Source organism: Leucoraja erinacea, chromosome 17 (assembly GCF_028641065.1).
Source record: "Leucoraja erinacea ecotype New England chromosome 17, Leri_hhj_1, whole genome shotgun sequence".
Lineage (NCBI taxonomy): Eukaryota > Metazoa > Chordata > Chondrichthyes > Rajiformes > Rajidae > Leucoraja > Leucoraja erinaceus.
The window spans coordinates 34,362,743-34,383,686 of record NC_073393.1 but is presented as its reverse complement, the minus strand read 5'-3'; the positions used below and the strand labels follow the sequence as shown (position 1 = coordinate 34,383,686).

The window sequence follows — 20,944 nt, the reverse complement described above, 5'->3', positions numbered from 1 at the left end:
GTACATCAATGCTCTTCAGGATCTTGCCATTAATTGTATATCTTCCCCTTGCATTCAACCTCCCAAAGTGCTCAGATTAAATTTATCTGCCACTTCTCCACCCATTTCTGTAGTTGATCTTTTTCCTGCTGTATACTCTGACAGTCCAGGATCTCAGTAATCTTGGTGAATCTGCAAACTTACTAACCAGCCCATCTATGTTTATGTCCAAATCATATATACCAAACAACAGGTCCCAACACAGATACCTGCTGAAGTTCACTGGTCACATACCTGTATATATCTTCTATCAGTAAGCCAGTTTAGAATTCATACAACAAAGTCACTGATAATCCCAACCACCTTAATTTTCTGGATCAGCCTATCGTGGGACACTTTCTCAAATGCCTGACTGAAAACCATGTCGACAACATCCACCACCCTCCCCTCTTCGATCACCTTTGTCACCACCTCAAAAAACTCGATCTAGTTAATATGGTCTCCAATTAACCTATTCTCATCTAAATGAGAGTAAATCCTATTCCAAAGAATCCTCACCATTAGCTCTACCACTGACATGAGGCTCACTGGCCTCTAATTCTCTCCCATTAAACAAAGGGACAACATTAACTATACTCCAGTCTTCCAGAACCTTGCTTGTGGCTACATGTGTGCAAAAGTCTTAGTCATGGCTCCCACAATCTCCTTTTTTTGCCTCTCGATAACCTGAAATGGATTCCTCACACCCCGGAGATTTATTTGTTTAGCATCGTGCCTACATCCTCTGACTCCAAGTAACAAATTCCCTCCCCTATCCTTGAGTGATCCTATCTTTTCCCTGGTCACACGTTTGTTTATGTAAGTATAAAAAGCCTTGGGAATTTTTTTTATTCAGATTTGCCAAAAGCATGGTCCCTTTTGACCCTTCTAATCACTCGCTTAGTTTCCTCTTTTGCATTTTATTCCTCAAAGGCCCTGTCTGACTTCATTGCATGCACTTCCTTTTTAACCAAAATTTACAACCTCTTTGATCATCCAAGGTTCCCTTACTTTGACATCTTTCTCTCCTTTTTATTAGTTTTTACTAGAACTTGCCAGTCCTAAACTACGATTAACTGGCCTTTAAATGACTCCCACATGTCAGATGTAGACTTACTCAATAACAACTTCTCCCAGCATACTGTTGCAAGCCCCAGCCTAATAATGTTGTTATTTGCATTACTCCAATTTAGAACCTTCCTGCAAGGTCCAGACTTATCCCTTTTCAAAACAATTTTAAAACTTATGGAATAAAATGTAATAAAAAAAAGAACTTCAGATGCTGGTTTATACCAAAGATAGACACAAAATGCTGGAGTAACTCAGTGGGTCAGGCAGCATCTCAGCAGAAAAGGATAGGTGATAATTTGGGTCGGGACACTTATTCAGACTGAACTTAGCAGGCTTTGGCAAGTTATGATCACAACTTATGGAGTTGTGATCACTATCAACAAAATGCTTTTCCACTGAAATATCACGGGTAACAAAATAACCAGCCAAATTCTTTCATTTTGGCAGAGGAAATAATGGAACGCAACCTTTTTAATCCAAAATGTATGCAAATAAATACATAACATACATTGTGGAAATCATTTATTTTTGAAAATTCTAGGCTATTTTAGAGTCATCTTCAACTGACATTTAACATTCAAAATTATGACTATTTCTTTGAATGCTTTTGAAAACAATAAGTGTAAGAAAAAAGAGTGCTTAGTGAAAATTTTGAAACAGATGTTTGACATATTTCCACAGGAGTGAACCATATACTTAATCTTAAAATGGCCCTGCAGTGTTGTTACAGTCCTAGGATATGTTCTACAGTCCCGTCTAACTTCTGCATGGATATCTAATGCAACAAACGTAAAAGACGGCTAACATGAGTGTGAGGGAGTTCCATATTCAAGGTGGATTTGTGCATCAAATCAATGTGTCACACCTTTGGATGTTTTGGTTGGTTTTCCACACTGGCCGCAGCTCGTTTGTTACGATGATGGGGGAATGTCGGCATCAGTTCTGATTCACAGGCTTCAAAGAAACAGAAAAGATGTTTGTTTAGAAATTGCATTGCTTTTCAATTTTTAAGTTAACATTGATGTTTTATTTCCTTTATACTATTCAATAAAATAATAGTATTTGTAAGAAGAACTATAGACCATAAAACAGTACGGTACAGGAACAGGCCCTTCAGCCCACAATGCCTGTACTGAATAGGCGGCCATGGTGGCGCAGCGGTAGAGTTGCTGCCTTACAGCACTTGCAGCGCTGGAGACCCGGCTTCGATCCCGACTACGGGTGCTGTCTGTACGGAGTTTGTACGTTCCCCAAGATCTTCGGTTTCCTTCCACTCTCCAAAGATGTACAGGTATGTAGCTTAATTGGCTTGGTGTGTGTGTAAATTGTCCCTAGTGTGTGTCGGATAATGTTAATGTGCGGGAATCGCTGGTCGGTGTGGACTTGGTGGGCCAAAGGGCCTATTTCCGTGCTGTGTCGCTAAACTAAACTAAAATTTAATATGATGCCAAGACGTACCTGTATTAACCTATACATAGTCTATATCTCTCCATTGCTTGCATATCTATGTTCATCCAAAACTTTCTTAAATGCCACTATTGTATTGGCCTCCACCACCACCCGCAGCAGCGTGTTCCAGTTACTTACCCCCCTCTCCCCATAAAGTTATGCCCTCGAGTATTTGCTATATCCAGTCCAGAAACCAACATCTCTTTCTAAAGACAGAAATATCCCTCAGATTCCTTTTAACCCTCCTGCCTCTGACCCAAAATCTATGCATTTAGTTTTCAACACCCTTACTATGGGGAGCAGGCTTTGGCTATCTTATTTATGCCTCTCATAATGATATGTACCCCTGTCAGGTCACCTCTCAGCATCCTTGCACAGGACCCAGTTTATCCAATCTTATAATTACATCCCTGTAAATCTTTTCTGCATCAATTCTATCTATAGCCTAAGTACAGCCTAACCAATGTCTTGTATAATTGTAATACGACATAATGCCTATGCGATGAAAGCAAGCATACCATACGCAACCTTCAACACCCTGTCCACCTGTGTTGCCACTTTCATAGAATTGTGTACTTGCACATCTAGGTTTCCCTGTTCGACAACCCTCCCAAGGTTCTGTCCAGGTCCTCCCAGTCCTTAGCCAACATTCTCAGCTGATCCATGTCTTATAACGTAGTCAATCTTCCTCACTGTCCACTACATCAGCAATTTGGCACTACCTGCAAAATTAATAATCATGCTGCCTATATTCTCATCTGAATCATTGATGAGAATATAGGCAGCATGATTATTAATGAGAAACCCTTTAAGAAGACTCAAGAAACTATAAGATTAACCATCTGCAGTGAGTTTTACTTGCACAAGGGGAGAAGTGTCTCAGTCAAAGGCTGTGATCATCTCCAAAGTTAAGTCGGCACAGCAGGTCATTTATACACCAAAAAAGATGACAACTGAGGAAGTACAGATGTGAGGTAGACTGACATGTTAATTACAGGAATTGTGCTTTACTCTTACATTGTGCAGAACTCGCGACTTCTCGGTTCCAAATGCAACAAGGTACAAAGATAAGCATACTTAATATGTAAATAATTTGACACTTTAATTTATGCACATATGAGATGCAAATTTACACTAAATCAATAACTATTTTTTATTAAAATATACTTGGTAAAATTAATGTTCCATCATGTAACAGTGCTAATTTGTTCAAAAATTGGTTCAGTCTGAAATAGATCAGAACTTCTGTAAGAAAAATAAATCACTAATTATGAAATATTTCTGAACTTACGCAATGGCTTTTCTTTAAAATAGGAACTCTCCAGACTGTCTTCCGCTGTCGCCCTTAAACATAGAACATCCATCAGTTTATTTGCATCATAATCATCGAATCCCGCTGTTGTTAAGTACACTGCACAATACATTAGTTGAGATATATTAGAACAGTGGAAGCTTTATGTAAAATTAGCAGCTTCACAATTACTCATGTTAAGAGACAAAAAAAATCACAAAACGTTTTAAATTCTTCAGATAAAAGAGCACAGAAACATGAGAACATAGCAAGAGGATCAGGAGCAGGACTGCACTGTCATCCAATCATCATGTTGTTATCAGATGGCACAACTCAACTTGCCTGCCAGAACTCCTTGACACTTAGATCCTTCCATCCACAGCATCCATGCTGACCATCAAGTACCCAGCCACATATTCCCACTTATCAGCAATTGTCTTCCATGCCTTGGCTATTCAAATGCTCATCCAGATCCTTTTTAATCATTATGAGAGTGCTTTCCCCCACCTGTTCCCAACTAGGCTGGGTGTACCAAATTCCAATCATCCTCAGGATGAAATAAAATCTTCCTCGGATCCCTCTAAATCTTCCTCAGTTCTCCTCTAACCCTCTTGCCTCTCCTCAGATCCCCTCTTGTCTATCTTACCCCTCACAGAACTATGCCCTCTGTAAAGTAATGTTTTCTGCCCCAGATAACCTAAGTACATACGGTGTGATGAACTTTCACAAGTTGCCTATTTCAGAAAAGAAAAAGTGGACACAAACACAGAAGTGGGCGGTATTATAGATAGTGAAAATGGTCGACAAAAGTTGCATCAGGCTCTTGATCAATTGTACAGGTGGGCTGAGGAGTGGTTGATGGAATTTAATGCAGAGAAATGCGAGGTGTTGCATTTTAGGAAGTCGAACATGGGCAGGACCAACATAGTGAATGGTCGGGCTCTGGGGAGTGTTGTAGAGCAGAGGGATCTAGGACCGCAGGTACATTGTTTATTGAAAGTAGTGTCACTGGTAGATGGGGTGGTCAAAAAGGATTTTGGCACATTGGCCTTCATCAGTCAGAGTTTTGAGTATAGAAGTTGCAAGGCCATGTGGCAGTTATATAAGACATTGGTGAGGCCACATTTGGGGGATTTCGGGCACCATGTTATAGGAAATATGTTAACAAGCTGGAAAGGGTTCAGAGAACATTTACGGGGATGGAGGACTGGAGGGGCTGAGCTATAGGGAGAGCATGAGCATTCTAGGACTTCATTCCTTGGAGCACAGGAGCATGAGGGATGATCCTACAGAGGAATAGATCAGGTAGACGCATTGAGTCTCTTGCCCTGAGAAGGGGAATGGAGAACCAGAGGACATAGGTTTAAGATGCAGGGGGAAAGATTTAATAGGATGGTGGGTGGTGGGTATATGGAACAAAATGCCAGTGGAGGTAGCTAAGGCAGGTACTATCGCACGTTTAAGAAGCATTTATACAGTACATGGATAGGATAGGTTTGGAGGGATATGGGCCAAACATAAGCAAATGAAACTAGGTCAACGTGGGCAAGTTGTGGGCAAAGGGCCTGTTTCCACGCTGTGACACAAACAAGAGTTGACGTGACAATGTACATATAGGAAAATGAAGGCATGGGGAAGAATTAATCATGTTAGGTACACATATTGTGAATTCAAGAAGACTGAAGCACATCTAAAGATCAGTATCCCTCAGAAACCGAGCACTTGTAGAACATCTAAGAATAAACACATAAGTTCACAAGTTCTAGGAGTAGAATGAGATCATTCGGCCCATCGAGTCTACTCTGCCATTCAGTCATGGCTGATCTCTGCCTCCAAATCCCATTTTCTTGCCTTCTCCCCATAACCTTCGACACCCGTTCTAATCAAGAATATATCTATTTCTGTCATAAAAATATCCATTGGTGGCCTCCACAGCCCTGTGTGGCAATGAGTTCCAATTCAAAGATAGCACCGGCGATCCAGGTATAGTTTGACTTTCTCTGGATACCAATTTAGCAGCTTACTGAATTTTCAAATGTCTTTGCTCTGATTGGCCTTGGGGAGAAAAAAACTGCCTTGAAAGGTCAGCCTTTTGCAGTTGGCTATTTGATAAACGTTGGCTTTCCAGGAATCAGTAGGAAAATGTCACATTGAGCAAACACTTAAACATGCGTATAATATTACATAGAAAATATGTAGTTACAAGAAAAAAGATCAGGAAATAGAAACAAAATGAGAAGAGCAAATTTTAAAATAAATTTCATTTTTTAATTTGTTTAAAAAGAGCTAATATTACAATTACCAAAAAAATGCCAAGAGCAATATTATGACTTCACTTGTGCCATGTTAATTATTGCAGCCTGATTCAATGTTTCATCACATAAGCTGAAAATTTAAAATATCAAAGCTGAAAATCTGGACTTTTCTTTGTGTGTGCGTATGTGGATAGAAAATGTATTGGACAGAAAAATGTACTATTAAAAGATATCACCCATTGAACTGCAAAAGTGGACAAAAATGCTGGAGAAACTCAGTGGGTGAGGCAGCATCTATGGAGCAAAGGAATAGGTGATGTTTCGGTCAAGGCTCTTCTTTAGACTGATGTTGGGGGGGGGGGGGGAGAAGAAAGGAAGAGGTGGAGACAGTAGGCTGTGGGAGAGCTGGGAAAGGGAGGGGAAGGAGGGAGAAAGCAAGGACTACCAGAAATTGGAGAAGTCAATGTTCATACCGCTGGGGTGTAACCTACCCAAAGCGAAATATGAGGTGCTGCTCCTCCAATTTCCTGTGGGACTCACTCTGGCCATGGAGGAGTGCAAAGTCAGAAAGGTCGGATCGGAATGGGAGGGGAAGCGCTGAGCCACCGGGAGATCAGGTCAGTTAGTGCGAACTATGCGGAGAGGTTGGAAGCGATCACCAAGCCTACTCTTGGTCTCTCCGATGTAGAGTAGTTGACACCTAGAGCAATAGATGAGGTTGGAGGAGATGCAGGTGAACCCCTGCCGCACCTGGAAAAACTGCTTGGGTCCTTGGATGGCATCGAGGGTGGAAGGTAAAGCGACAAGTGTAGGGAAAGTACCACGGGAGGGGGTGGTTTGGGTGGGAAGGGACGAATTGACCAAGGAGTTACGGAGGGAGCGGTCTCTGTGGAAAGCCGAAAGGGGAGGAGATGGGAAGATGTGGCCACTGGTGGGATCCCATTGGAGGTGGCGAAAATGTTGGAGGATTAGCTGTTGTATGTGACGGCTGGTAGGGTGGAAGGTGAAGACAAGGAGGACTCTGTCCTTGTTACGAGTGGGGCGATGGGGAGTGAGAGCGGAGCTATGGGATATAGAGGTGAGAGCCTCATCCATAGTCTAAGAGGGGAACCCCCGTTCCCTAAAGAATGAACTACACTACCTTTTAAAGTTCAACCTAATTTTGTTGTGAACAAAGTTTCAGAGTGACATATGCAATCACTAACTTAGCCACTGAAGGAAAACCTATATCTGATTAAATACGTTACAGGATGTTACAATACCTTTTTTTTGGGTCATACATGAAGAGAAAGTTGAGTAGTCGGAGCCCTGCTTCTGACAGCCATGGAAACTTGTGCTTCAGATTATTGTAAGGCTGTTTCCTCAGTGTGTACTGCCCCACTAATGGTAGCTTGGAAAAACCCTAGATCGCAACATGAGCACAGGTAAGTAGGTGTTAGATAAAATAGTGGAATCAGATGCAATGTAATAAAAACTGTGCCATACCACTTTTCGAAGCAACAGATAATCTTCAGCCGTTTAATGACATTAACTGTGACCAAGTAGATGGTTCTTTTCTTCATTCAAAACTTACTATTAGGCAAACAAAATGAATGCAAATAATAACATCAATGTAAAGAATAAATAGGCTCCAATTCATGGTTAAATAATTAGGCGGTCACGGTGGCGCAGCGATAGAGTTGCTGCCTTACAGCGCATGTAGAACTGGAGAACCGAGTTCAATCCCGACTACGGGTGTCGTCTGTACGGAGTTTGCACGTCCTCCCTGTGACCTGCGTGGGTTTTCTCTGAAATCTCTGGTTTCCTCCCACACTCCAAAGACGTACAGGTTTGTAGGTTAATTGGCTTGGGAAACGTTAAAAAAATTGTCCCTAGTGTGTGTATGATAGTGTTAATATGCGGGGATCGCTTGTCAGCGCAGACCTGGCGAGCCGAAGGGCCTGTTTCCGCGCTGTATCTCTAAACTAAATGAGAAAGCTCTTAAATAAACCACAGTGCTGCAGCCTCACAGCACCAGAGACCCGGGTTAAATTCTGTTATCTGCTTGTGTGGTGTTTGCACTTTCTCATTGTGACCATGCGGATTTCCGCTGGTTGAGTATAGAAGTTAGGAGGTCATGTTGCAGTTGTGTAAGACATTGGCGAGGCTGCACTTAGAGTATTGTGTTCAGTTCTGGGCACCATGTTATCCGAAAGATGTTGTCAATCTGGAAAGGGGTACAGAGATGATTTACGAGAATGTTGCCAGGACTAGAGGATGTGAGCTATCGGGAAAGGTTGAGTAGGCTGGGACTCTATTACTTGGAGCCCAGAGGATGAGGGGTGATCTTATAGAGGTGTATAAGATCATGAGAGGAATAGATCAGGTAGATGCACAGTCTCTTGCCCAGAGTAGATGAATCGAGGATCAGAGGACATGGGTTTAAAGTGAAGGGGAAACGTTTTAATAGGAATTTAAGTGGCTGTTTCGATGCTGTATCTCTAAATGAAACTAAGGGTGCTTCCAGTTCACTCCAATCAAATTACAGAAACTTACATTGTAACTGTCATGTTATACCTTGATGCTCAAATGCTTATTTTTTGAACATCGACAAAGGACTTTTTTTTAGTCTATCTATACTGGAATACAAGGACGTGCTCTTTAAAATTGCATGCTTTGGTTTGCTTCATCACGAAAAATCAGTTAAAAAAAACGGTCACATTTTGGAAAAGCATTTAGAATTGGTGGTTTGTGTATGATTTTGTATAGGAATTGATAAACACCACAGATCACAAGAACATTAACTTTAGACTGGAAAGAATAATGCAAAACAAAATAAACATACACTTAAGGGGCTGTCCCACTGTGGCGACCTAATTGACAAGTTTAGGAGAGTTTGAAAAAGTGTCATGTTGAAGACCTACATCGACTATGTAGAAGACTAGCTTCGACTCCCCTCAATAACCTACGAATAACATACCGACCTACTACAACCTACTTCAACTAAACCTACCAGTAAAAAAAAATATCGATTTTTTCCATGGTGACATTTTTTTATTCACTGGCATTTTTCAGCATGTTGAAAAATACGCCGCGATCTAGCTGAGGCCTCGAGTATGCAGGGACTACTCTCAAGCATGAAGGAGAGCTATAAAGACCTCCTAGTACCTTGTGTCGACCACGCTGCGAGTACGAGTCGAGGGCAAACTCTTCTGAACTCGCGGATTAGGTCGCCGCAGTGGGACAGCCCCTTTATTTTCTCAACTAGTTCATTTTTGTTCACACTTTAAAAAAAAATGAAATTGTTCAAGGTTTCAGACCTCTGATCAGATCCACCATGACTTACTGGCCATATATTCTCATTTGGGGTCCCTAATAATTGAACAATCAGGTCAATCTGATGGATTTCCGAGCTTCCAGGAAGCAACGGTTTGTGTGCCAGCAGTTCTGCAAGGATACACCCGACCGCCCTGTGAATAATAAAACAGATGGTGTGAAAAGCTAAAACAAGGTTGAACGACAAAAAAAGTTATTGAGAAAGCAATGTACATAAGAGACCAACCACATATCAATAGCTGTAGTCTGAGTTTTTGTCCCCAGCAGTAATTCAGGTGCTCTGTACCTAAAAATAGAACACAAGATCCAATCAGGAATTCAAAGCCCGCATAGACTTATAAATCAACTCGATTTTTTATGCTTCACAAGTCAAAATAGCTAATAAAATATGACTGCACATTGCAAGGATATATTGTGATCCATAACCAAGTGACAACTTAGCTTTAAAAGTTACATTGGGTCTGGGTTTTTAGTAGCCCAATTTATATAGTCAACAAGAATAAAAAAAATCACTAATTCACTCGATCACAAAAATATGATGAATTCAGATTATTGTAAACTAGGTTAGCTATAATGTCTCAACAGGGAACAAGAATACTACAGGGGCTTTTAGAAATCATTTTTTCATCTGGAAATTGGGAAGCAATGTGTTTCATTAAAGTTAGCCTCTGACATTTAATCAATATTTACAATGAAACAATAAGATTGGGTTTTGCATTGAGCCTGAGAGTCAATATCCAACATGATCGACAAATTTGTTAGATAATAGATTATGTAGGTCAATTGACATAGGTCGGAACATCAAAGGTATTGTGTGCAGGAAATTCATGAAGCGTCTAATCATTCAGAGTTTTAAGGGAAATTATAAACAAAGATTGTTCAGCTCTTGTATGCCTATTTGTAAATTTCTTACAATGGGAATAATGGTGCTTCAGATAATTGCAAACCATTCTACATATAATACTGCAATTGTTCCGCGTATACGAGATGCTTTGGGAAAGAAAAATGCTGCTTACCAGCTGGAGCAAATTAGAATTATTCAATTCTTTCCCCATTTTTTCCACCAAGACAATTTTAGTATTTAGTATATAGCAATGAATAACTAGAGCCACACAGATGCCGTTGATAATAAATGCATCAGGAAATGCAGGTGGTAGTGATGTGATTGATAATGTTGCAAGGAAACCTATATGTGGAGTACAGAGGCAAATAAACAAATGGAGGGCTACTTTCCCGAGATAACGTGAAATATAGATGGAGTCAATGGTGGGGAATCTGATCTGTGTGAAATCATATTGTAGTTATCAGAAAACTTGCACTAACTTTTCGCTGCCAACTTACCACAATGTTACTACTTTCGGAGTCATGGGTTTTAGAGGCACTCCATATGCACGTGCCAGCCCAAAGTCCGCTGCAATGATGAGAAGTGTATTACAAAGATTTTTTAATAAACATCTATGTAATGGACTATCAGCATTCGTTAAGCGAGTTAGAATTAATATTTATTAAGCAAGTCACAGGTATTCAGCACTCCCTGAAGCAATACAGCTCAGCAGTTAGTCATAATGTAGCAACCAGTATGTGCACAACACATTTCATAGAAAACAATGAGATAAATGTGCGCTAACAGAAAACCAAAGTGGCAAATAAACAATACAACTTAAAAAGAATATTAATAGCCAATGCTATTGTTTTTAAAAGCTTCTTCTGAACAACTCATGGAACATAAGCATATTAATTTGAAGATTCGATTTTTAAACTAAAAAATATAGTTGAGGCAACTATATTAGTCTGTAATTATAGCAGATTCAAAAATATTGCAAGTCAAAAATTAAGACAGCAATAAGATTAAGATAAAAGAAGTGTATCCATCTCACCTATCTTCACGCATCCTTTATCAGTCATCAGCAAATTAGATACCTTAAGGTCTCTGAAGAAATGGAAGGCTCTTATTACTAATTAATGCTTCAGCGGGTAAAAACAAAACTATGCAGTTTGTTAGCCAGTCTTTGTCAAGAGTGTTTTATTGTCATATGTCCCAGATAGAACAATGAAATTCTTACTTGCTGCGGCATAACAGAACATGTAATAATAATAATAAATAACAAAAACTCAGAAAAAAACCCAATAACTGCAATAACAATAATAATAATAGTTCATAGCTTATGAGGTTGGAGTGTTTAATAGCCTGGTGGCTGCAGGGATGAAGCTGTTCCTGAACCTGGACGTTACAGTTCTCAGGCTCCTGTACCTTCTTCCCGATGGCAGTGGTGAGATGAGTGTGTGGCCAGGATTGTGTGGATCTTTGATGATGTTGGCTGCCTTTTTGACTACGATGGATCCCTTCGATGGTGGAGAGGTCAGAGCCGGTGATGGCCTGGGCAGTGTTTACAACTTTTTGAAATGTAATAATCTTAAATCACTGATGTCACACCTTCTTAGGTTGATGAATTGATACACATAGAGTGGATGCGGAGAGGAGTGGATGTTTCCACTAATGGGAGAGGCTAAGACCAGAGAGCATAGCCTCAGAATAAAAGGATGTACCTTCAGAAAGGAGATAAGGAGGAATTTATTTCATTAGAGAGTGGTGAATCTGTACAATTTATTGCCACAAACTGCTGTGGAGGCCAGGTGAATGGATATTTTTAAGGCGGAGATTAACAGATTCTTGAGGAGTATGGGTGGCAAAGGTTGAGAAGTCAGGAAATAAGGTTGAGAAGGAAAGATAGATCACCCATGACCGAATAGATTTGATGGGCCAAATGGACTCATTCTGCTCCACTAACTTATTGACCTGAAATGTTTACTGACCCTCTCTTGACAGACATGTTGAATGTTTCGGGCATTTTAATTTTGATGTTTCAAACTTCTAACATGTGCGGTTCTTTTTGTATCAAGATCATTCAGTTAGAATGTTCATGTTCTAAAAGTTTAGGTCATCAGATAAAATGGTTAATCACCATTTAGTTTCGGATCACGTTCAATACTTTGTCAGACCGCTCCCTCCATAACTCCCTTGTCAATTCTACCCTTCCCTCTCGTACCACCCCCTCCCCGGGCACTTTCCCTTGCAACCGCAAGAGATGCAACACTTGTCCCTTTACCTCCCCCCTCGACTCCGTTCAAGGACCCAAGCAGTCGGTCCAGGTGCGACAGAGGTTTACCTGCATCTTCTCCAACCTCATCTATTGCGTCCGCTGCTCTAGATGTCAGCTGATCTATATCGGTGAGACCAAGCGGAGGTTGGGCGATCGTTTCGCCGAACTCCTCCGCTCGGTCCACAATAACCAAGCTGACCTCCCGGTGGCTCTGCACTTCAACTCCCCCTCCCACTCCGTCTCCGACCTCTCTGTCCTGGGTCTCCTCCATGGCCACAGCGAGCAACACCGAAAATTGGAGGAACAGCACCTCATATTCCGCTTAGGGAGTCTGCATCCTGGGGGCATGAACATCGAATTCTCCCAATTTTGTTAGTCCTTGCTGTCTCCTCCCCTTCCTCAGTCCCCCTGCTGTCTCCCCCCATCCCCCAGCCTTCGGGCTCCTCCTCCTTTTTCCTTTCTTGTCCCCGCCCCCCCCATCCCCGATCAGTCTTAAGAAGGGTTTCGGCCCGAAACTTTGCCTATTTCCTTCGCTCCATAGATGCTGCTGCACCCGCTGAGTTTCTCCAGCTTTTTTGTGTACCTTCAATATTTTGTCATGTTGTATTCTAGTTCTGAGCAGTTGAGGCTATAGCAAAATCTGTTCATTATGATTGGTGTATTATTTCTCAGCAGTTTCAGTACAGCAATGTTTATTTATTTTCTTGACGTATCATTTTCATGGCACATTGCAACACTTGGTTCTTCTATTCAATATTAAAATGCTCTTTATATTCACCAACTTAAGTTATTAAGTGTCCATTCACCTTACAACATTTTTATTTCTTTATTCCAGCAAATGCAGTTTTGTTGCTCACCTTTCAGCAACATGTGTTGAAAAAAATTAAAAACATTTAACTTTGCAATTCACCCACCTATGAATAATGAAGTTTTCGTGTAGATATTGTAATCCCTTTAATAACTGCAAGATGATACATTTCACCTTAAGAGAAATAGAAACAATTAATATGGCATTTTAAAAGACGATAGGAATTGTGACTAGAATGTGGTGCAAAATACTGATAATATAACATTACTATTAATATAAAAATACAAAAGCAGATATTTATCACTTTTATTTGTTAATGAAGATTCAAGATGCACTTTGAATTTGTCAAGCAGCTCCTGTGGAAAAAAATCTAAACTCTCAAACAGTTTTGTGTTACCTGAGCTTCTGAGAATGGTGACTGCATGTTTTCTAGAAGACTGGCAAGGTCCTGTTCACAGTATCCCATTACTAGAAAAATACTGTAGGAAATAACATTAAGAATGCAGTGATATTTTCTTTTTCTCCAACTAATCCTTGTGCACCACTTCAGTGTGGCATCACAGATTAACAGTCACACTGATTGTGAAGCTGAGGGTGTAAAATTGCTCTGTAGATGGAATGATATTTAGCATTCACGTAAATAAAGACCTTATTAACACCAACTTTATGCTGTTTTTGATCTCACTGGGCTTGAATCATATTGGCACAAATCAAGAATTAAGTATTTGATGGTAGAATAAAAATTAAGCATAACATTTACTGGCAATAAAAAAATAATAGAAAAATATCAGTCTTTTTGAACATTTACCAGATGAATATCCCCTTTTCTTAATGGGGCCATAAAGGTAATTAGAGGGAAGATTAAAAAGTAACACTGAAAGACCAAATAATGAAACTTTTGTTGCAAAAACCTAAGTGTCCCTATCCTTTCAAAATAAACTTTGTTGCTTTTGTTTAAATACAAACTTTGATTATGACAACAAAGTTCTCAATGAATGAAACTATGAGACAATGGTGCAGTACTCTGATACATCTTGTCACTAGCAGCCAGTAATTATTAAGACGTGGTTAATGCTCATCCAAAGTGTTACTCCAGATTAGAAGATTGAGTAAAATAACAATTCTTCCACTGCCCTTTATGTGTTTTATGATAAACAAAGACAAGGGGTTGTTTCTCACTCTGAAAAAAGAGGCGTGGCTATAACTTGGTCGGCACGGTGGCGCAGCAGTAGTTATTGCAGCGCCGGAGACCTGGCTTCAATCCCGATTATGGATGCTGTCTGTTCGGAGTTTGTACGTTCTCCCTGGGACCTGCGTGGGTTTTCTCCGAGATCTTCGGTTTCCTCCCACACGTACAAGTTTGTAGATAAATTGGCTTGGTAAATGTAAAAATTGTCCCTAGTGTGATAGGACAGTGTTAACATGTGGGAATCGCTGGTCGGCACGAACCCGGTGGGCCGAAGGGCCTGTTTCCGAGCTGTATCTCTAAAAACTAAAACTTGGTGGAGAGGAAAGTGAGAACTTACTCAAATCCACTGATATTTTTATACTGTTGATGAAGCTACAAATTCCTCACCACAGGGATGGCCTGTTCTCATCAAGAATCAAGAGTGTTCAATTGTCATATGCATAGGAACTTGAACAATGAAATTCCTACTTGTTGCAGCTTTACAGGCACATTAAATGCAATAACACGATAATATTAATATCTAATACATTATCAAACACTTTGTCAAGGGATTGTACATCAAATGGAGAAACTTTTTTTCTGTTAAAAGGAAATCACAGGTATCCTAACATTTTGTTTTAGAAAACAAATATTTCAATATTCTGACGTTCATTGTTTTGAAGTGAAAAGATGTTTATGTTAGAAATCAAATGACTGACCTGTCCAGATGATTTCCCACCACTACTTCCTTTAGTTCTACAATATTGGGGTGCCTCAGTTTAAGTAGCAGGTTAATCTCTCTCAAACTACTGATGGGGATTCCTGCAAATGAACAAAAGAAACAAACAAGCTTTCCTGTGCAGTTGATTGTACTTTATTAAATTAAATTCTATTTCTGCTTACGTAGCATTTCAAACATTGTCCGTCACTTTGGGACATCCTAAAGTTGCAACAGCTGCTATATAAATGCATAAGCAGGTTCATTATATCTGAAGGTACACAAAAATGCTGGAGAAACTCAGCGGGTGCAGCAGCGTCTTTGAAGCGAAGGAAATAGGCAACGTTTCGGGCCGAGTTTCGGCCCAAAACGTTGCCTATTTCCTTTGCTCCATAGAGGCTGCTGCACCCTCTGAGTTTCTCCAGCATTTTTGTGTACCTTCAATTCTCCAGCATCTGCACTTCCTTCTTAAACAATTAATCTGATGATTGTACATAAAGGAGTCTGAAGAAGGATCTCGACCCGAATCGTCACCCATTCTTTCTCTCCAGAGATGCTGCCTGTCCCGCTGAGTTGCTCCAGCATTTTGTGTCTATCTTCTGTTTAAATCAGTATCTGCAGTTCCATCTTACACATAAAAGATTGTAATTCCATTGTACTTTGGTGCACACTAAGCAAGCAGGTTAGTCGAATGATGCAGCAGTTTTTTTAAATAGATCTCATAACTTAAAATAAAAACCACTAAAATCATTTTAAATTTACATAAAGTAACCATGCTCAAAACGCCTTCCAAATTGTTCTAATCGAAAAGAACCTGCTGCCCTGTATTACAAGCCAGAACTGTTGGGTATTGAACATTTTTATATATTGTATATGTTGCTGTGGCCCCTACCTCACTCCAGCTATTTAAATATAGAAATCTAAGCCACTCCAGAATGTTTTTATATCTGTGATTAATTAGCTCCACTGCCTGAGCATTCTGGTCAAACTGGCACTGGTTTTGCAGTGGGCAATAAACTCTGGGTTTACCAGTGATACCTAGATGTCAGAGATTAATATGATTTTTGAAAATCTGTTCACAAGAGTCAGTTCTGGTGAACTTGAGGGCAGCCCATAGGTGTAGGATATGCCTACGTTAGTGACTGTACCATAGGTAAGCGTAAATAATTTTGAAGTAACCTGAACTAGTGAAAGGTGCTATATGAATGCAAATCTTTCTTATTTTTCACTAGTCAACAGGCTTATCAAATAAATCCAAAGTATTTCAAAGTATTTCAAAACATATACTTATAGCACAATTGATTTTTAAACATTGTTGGTCTAACATTTAAAATAAATGAATTATGCTAACCGCAACGTTAAACAAATCATTTAGTATCCTCTTTGGTATTTCTAACTTACCGTCCCTCTCTTTATCCATCCGAACCTTCTTAAGAGCAACAATTTCATCAGTTTTCGTATCATGTGCTCGGTCTAAGGCAACAAAAAACAATAAAGTAGAAGTCATCACCTTGCAGCTAATTCATAATAAAGATTAAGAAGTCAGATCATTAAAAAAAAAAATCTTTATGCTCGCAGTCATGGAAATCCACGAGGTCACAGGAAGAATGTACAAGCTCCACACAGAGGGCACCTGAGGTCAGGAACGAACCTGGGAAAGGAGTTATATCAGCTGTGCCACTGATAAGGAGCTCAAACCAAAGGTGAACAATCATTTCTAAAAAACAAAGAAGATAGCTTTGCTTTTTGCTAATTTTGCCGAATCCAGCTCAAATGCTGGAGATGGTGGCAAAGGACGTGGGATTAATAGAAAAAAGTGGCCCGGTAGATCTAGGTGACAACAGGTATGTGAAATCATCCACTAAGTTAAGAAGAATTTCTTGTTTCAACATAAAAAAAATGATGCTACGAACAAAAGCATATACTGATGATGGAGCAGAAACCACTTGAGAATGACATAATGTTGACGGTGATACATTGCCATGGAGGTGGACCTAGAGAAGAAAAAATTGAGGGATGCATGATGGAATCAAGGAAGGTTATCAAAAATGCAATTTTTTAACAATTTTAGAATGGAGGATCAGGTCGGGGGGAGTTCCCCCTGCCACGTGCACCATGTAATCCCGTGCTACCTGCTCCATAGTCAGATAGTCGGCATATTCAGGCAAACCATCTCCCTCACCTGGTTTGCCAGGTGAGGAGGGGGCTGTGGACCCCCAGCAGGACCAAAAACAAGACCTATCAAAGGGCGGATGAGCCTCTAGCGAGCCAACAGTCATCCACACTTCAGTAGAAGTTGCGATCACTGTCGTACATAACATTGTAAGGCACCGTGCACGTTGATGTTTTCAATGATGAGGATGGAGGATAATTCCACTGTATAGGTCATTAGTGTACAGAGTTGGGAAGGACTGAAAATTGGTGGAGGGTTAAAGAAGTGTGGGGAAAGGGGACAAAAAGGGAGGACTGGAGGTGGATCAGGTGGGGGGTGGGGGTGGCATTGTACCTGAAATTAGAAAATTAAACGTTGTGACTACCGACAAAAATATGAACAACACTATCAGGTGCATTTCACACTTCAAACATTTAAGAATTGGTTGAAAATAGTATTTCAAGAATCTTTATCAAAGTTGAGTTATTGACAGTACATCAAAATCACCCTGTTTTGAGGAAATGAAAGTTTAACAAGATGGACTCACACACAATGCCATAGGTTCCTTCACCAATACGATTCAACTTCACAAATTCTTTCACGCTTCTGCTTCTTCCCAGCTGCAAAGTTAAAACACAAATATATTATTTTATTTTGGGAAACAATTAAAAACATTGCGGAAATGTAATTGCATGAAGCATAAGCTATTCATCTCAATATCATCTCATAGGCTATCCAATCCTCCAGGAGCCAGTGACACTCCACAACCCTCCTCTCACCTAGAGAACATACCTCCTTCAACATGCTTCACTTATTTTCATACTAAAACACTCCAAGGAAGGGTACAAAGAGCATGTAAAGTGTGAAAACGACGGATCAAAGCAGACAATGATATGTACATTTCCTCAATCGTTTTTCACACCTTACATGCACTTTGTGTCCTTCCATAGCTCGTTTCCCTCTCCCCTGACTCTAAGTCTGAACGATGTTGACCTTATACGTCCCCCATTCTTTCTCTCCATAGATGCTGCCTGTCCTGCTGAGTTACCCCAGCATTTTGTGTCTATCTTCAGCATGAAATGTAGCTGGATTTGATTCTGGGGAGGGTGGTCAGTGAGATGGATTGAGACCCTTCCTCAGACCTATTTTGCAATTGGAGGAGAAGCAAATGACAGATGGAATGAGGTGGAGGATATGATCTACTGTATAAGTAATTAATGTACAGAATTGGGAAGGACTGAAAATCAGTGGAGATAAGGTACGGGGAAAGCAAAAAAAAACTGGGAGGACTGGCGATGGATCAGAAGGAGAGGGGGAATGAACCTGAAATTAGAAAATTAAACGTTCATGCTGCAGATTTGTGATTACTGAAGAAAATATGAACAACATCCAATGTGGACTTCACAACACCTGAAGTCAAACTTTGGCCAAATCAGGTCAGGACAATTAGAAGAGTGTTTTCTGTGAAAAATGTGTAAATAACAGTTCAGAAGCATGGTCCTTGGCTTGCAATGTTACCCAGGTGGATCTTTGTAGTAATCCAGTGGGTTATAGTAATGCATAAGCACTACCATTGCAGCACTTGTGTGTTGTTCACAACCACTATCATCATTGCAGGATGTGTGTGTGTGCATTTGCAGAGCTGGGGGTTTCATCCTGGGCTGTGATGACTGACAGTGACCGGCCGTCACGTGACCCACGACACCACGTGACGGAGACGGCGGTCCGGGCTGAGACCGGCGCTCGACAAACGCAGCATAAAGCGCCTCCCCGCCCGCTAGCACCACCTTGTCCTCCGGCGGAACGGTGAAGCAGCCCTCGTACTTCAAGGCCTTCAGCCTGATCGGATCCGGCTCTTCGGCCGCGTCGCCCATGGTAGAGGAGAGGCGAGACGGTGCGGGCCGAGCGGCGGCCATCCCGGGGTTTGCACACTGATGGCCAACCATGGCGCAACCCGAGGACAGGGACACGTCCTGTAACGTTACTGTATGTTGTACAGTATCTGCTGTAACGCTGAGTTACTCCAGCACATTTGTGTCTATCTTCAATATTTAAATGTGAATCCCAGCAGCGCGTTGAATCTAGCTGTCTACTCTTAAAAACAGATGTATTTTAATAATCTATTCAATCATATTTCTAATATAGGTGATTAGAACAACTTTTTTATGTTGTCATAAAATGAAAATTCGATTGATTAGTGAGGATGTAAACCAGCATCCTCAGTTCCTTCCTGTCTATGCATTAAGTTTAGCTGGATTCGGTTCTGGAGAGGGAGGTCTGTGTGATGGACTTGTGTTCATAAGTTCTAGGAGCAGAATCAGGCCATTTGGCCCATCAAGTCTACTCCAACATTCAATCATAGCTGATCTATCTCTTCCTGTTAATCCCATTCTCCTGCCTTTTCCCCATAACCCCTGACACCCGTACTAATCAAGAATCTATCTATCTCCGCATTTAAAATATCAATTGACTTGTCTGCCACAACCGTCTGTGGCAAAGAATTCCACAGCTTAACCACCGTCTGACTAAAAAAATTCCTCCTCGTCTCCTTTCTAAAGATGTGTCCTTTTATTCAGAGGCTATGGCCTCTGGTCCTAGACTCTCCCACTGGTGAAAACATCCTCTCCCCAGTCATACTATCCAGGCCTATCGTGTCATACAATCCCATTGACTCCCCTGGCTATCTGGACTACATTTCTTCCCACCCTGCTTCCTGTAAGGACTCCATCCCCTACTCCCAATTTCTCTGTCTGCGCCACATCTGCAACCAGGATGAGTTGTTCCAAACCAGAGCATCGGAGATGTCCTCATTCTTTAGGGAACGGGGGTTCCCCTCTTCGACTGTAGATGAGGCTCTCACCAGGGTCTCCTCTATATCCCGTGGCTCCACTCTCACTCCCCATCCCCCCCACTCGTAACAAGGACAGTCCCCCTTGTCCTCACCTTCCACCCTACCAGCCGTCACGTACACCAGGTAATCTTCCGACATTTTCGCCACCTCCAACGGGATCCTACCACTGGCCACATCTTCCCATCTCCTCCCCTGTCTGTTTTCCGGAGAGACCACTCCCTCCCTAACTCCCTGGTCAATTCATCCCTTCCCACCCAAACCACCCCCTCCCCTGGTACTTTCACTTGCAACCACAGGAAATGCTACACTTGTCACTTTACTTCCCCCCTCGACTCCATCCAAGGACCCCATCCAGGTGAGGCAGAGGTTCACCTGCACCTCCTCCAACCTCATCTATTGCATCCGCTGCTCTAGATGTCAACTGCTTCTCATCGGTGAGACCAAGCGCAGGCTTGGCAATCGCTTTGCCCAACACCACCGCGTAGTTTGCATCAACCAACCTGATCTCCCGGTGGCCCAGCACTTCAACTCCCCCTCCCATTCCGAATCGGACCTTTCTGTCCTGGGCCTCCTCCATGGCCAGAATGAGTCCCACCGCAAATTGGAGGAGCAGCACCTCATATTTTGCTTGGGTAGTTTACACCCCAGTGGTATGAACATTGACTTCTCCAATTTCAGGTAGTCCTTGCTTTCTCCCTCCCCTTCCCAGCTCTCCCACAGCCCACTGTCTCCGCCTCTTCCTTTCAT

The 20,944-nt window shown here is 41.3% G+C and overlaps 1 protein-coding gene across 1 annotated transcript; it reads right to left on the bottom strand.

Annotated features, from left to right (window-relative positions):
• Positions 1 to 1,594: 1,594 nt before the first annotated feature.
• On the bottom strand, positions 1,595 to 19,300 carry cdk10 (cyclin-dependent kinase 10). The gene is made up of 13 exons (XM_055648947.1): positions 19,134 to 19,300; positions 17,894 to 17,966; positions 16,596 to 16,667; positions 15,196 to 15,298; positions 13,706 to 13,787; positions 13,415 to 13,482; positions 11,277 to 11,329; positions 10,741 to 10,810; positions 9,626 to 9,685; positions 9,410 to 9,533; positions 7,347 to 7,486; positions 3,830 to 3,882; positions 1,595 to 2,043 (listed from the first exon to the last, which is right to left on the bottom strand). The coding sequence occupies exons 1-13, from the start codon at positions 19,290 to 19,292 to the stop codon at positions 1,949 to 1,951; spliced, it is 1,152 nt and encodes a 383-aa protein (XP_055504922.1). The 5' UTR covers positions 19,293 to 19,300; the 3' UTR covers positions 1,595 to 1,948.
• Positions 19,301 to 20,944: the final 1,644 nt, after the last annotated feature.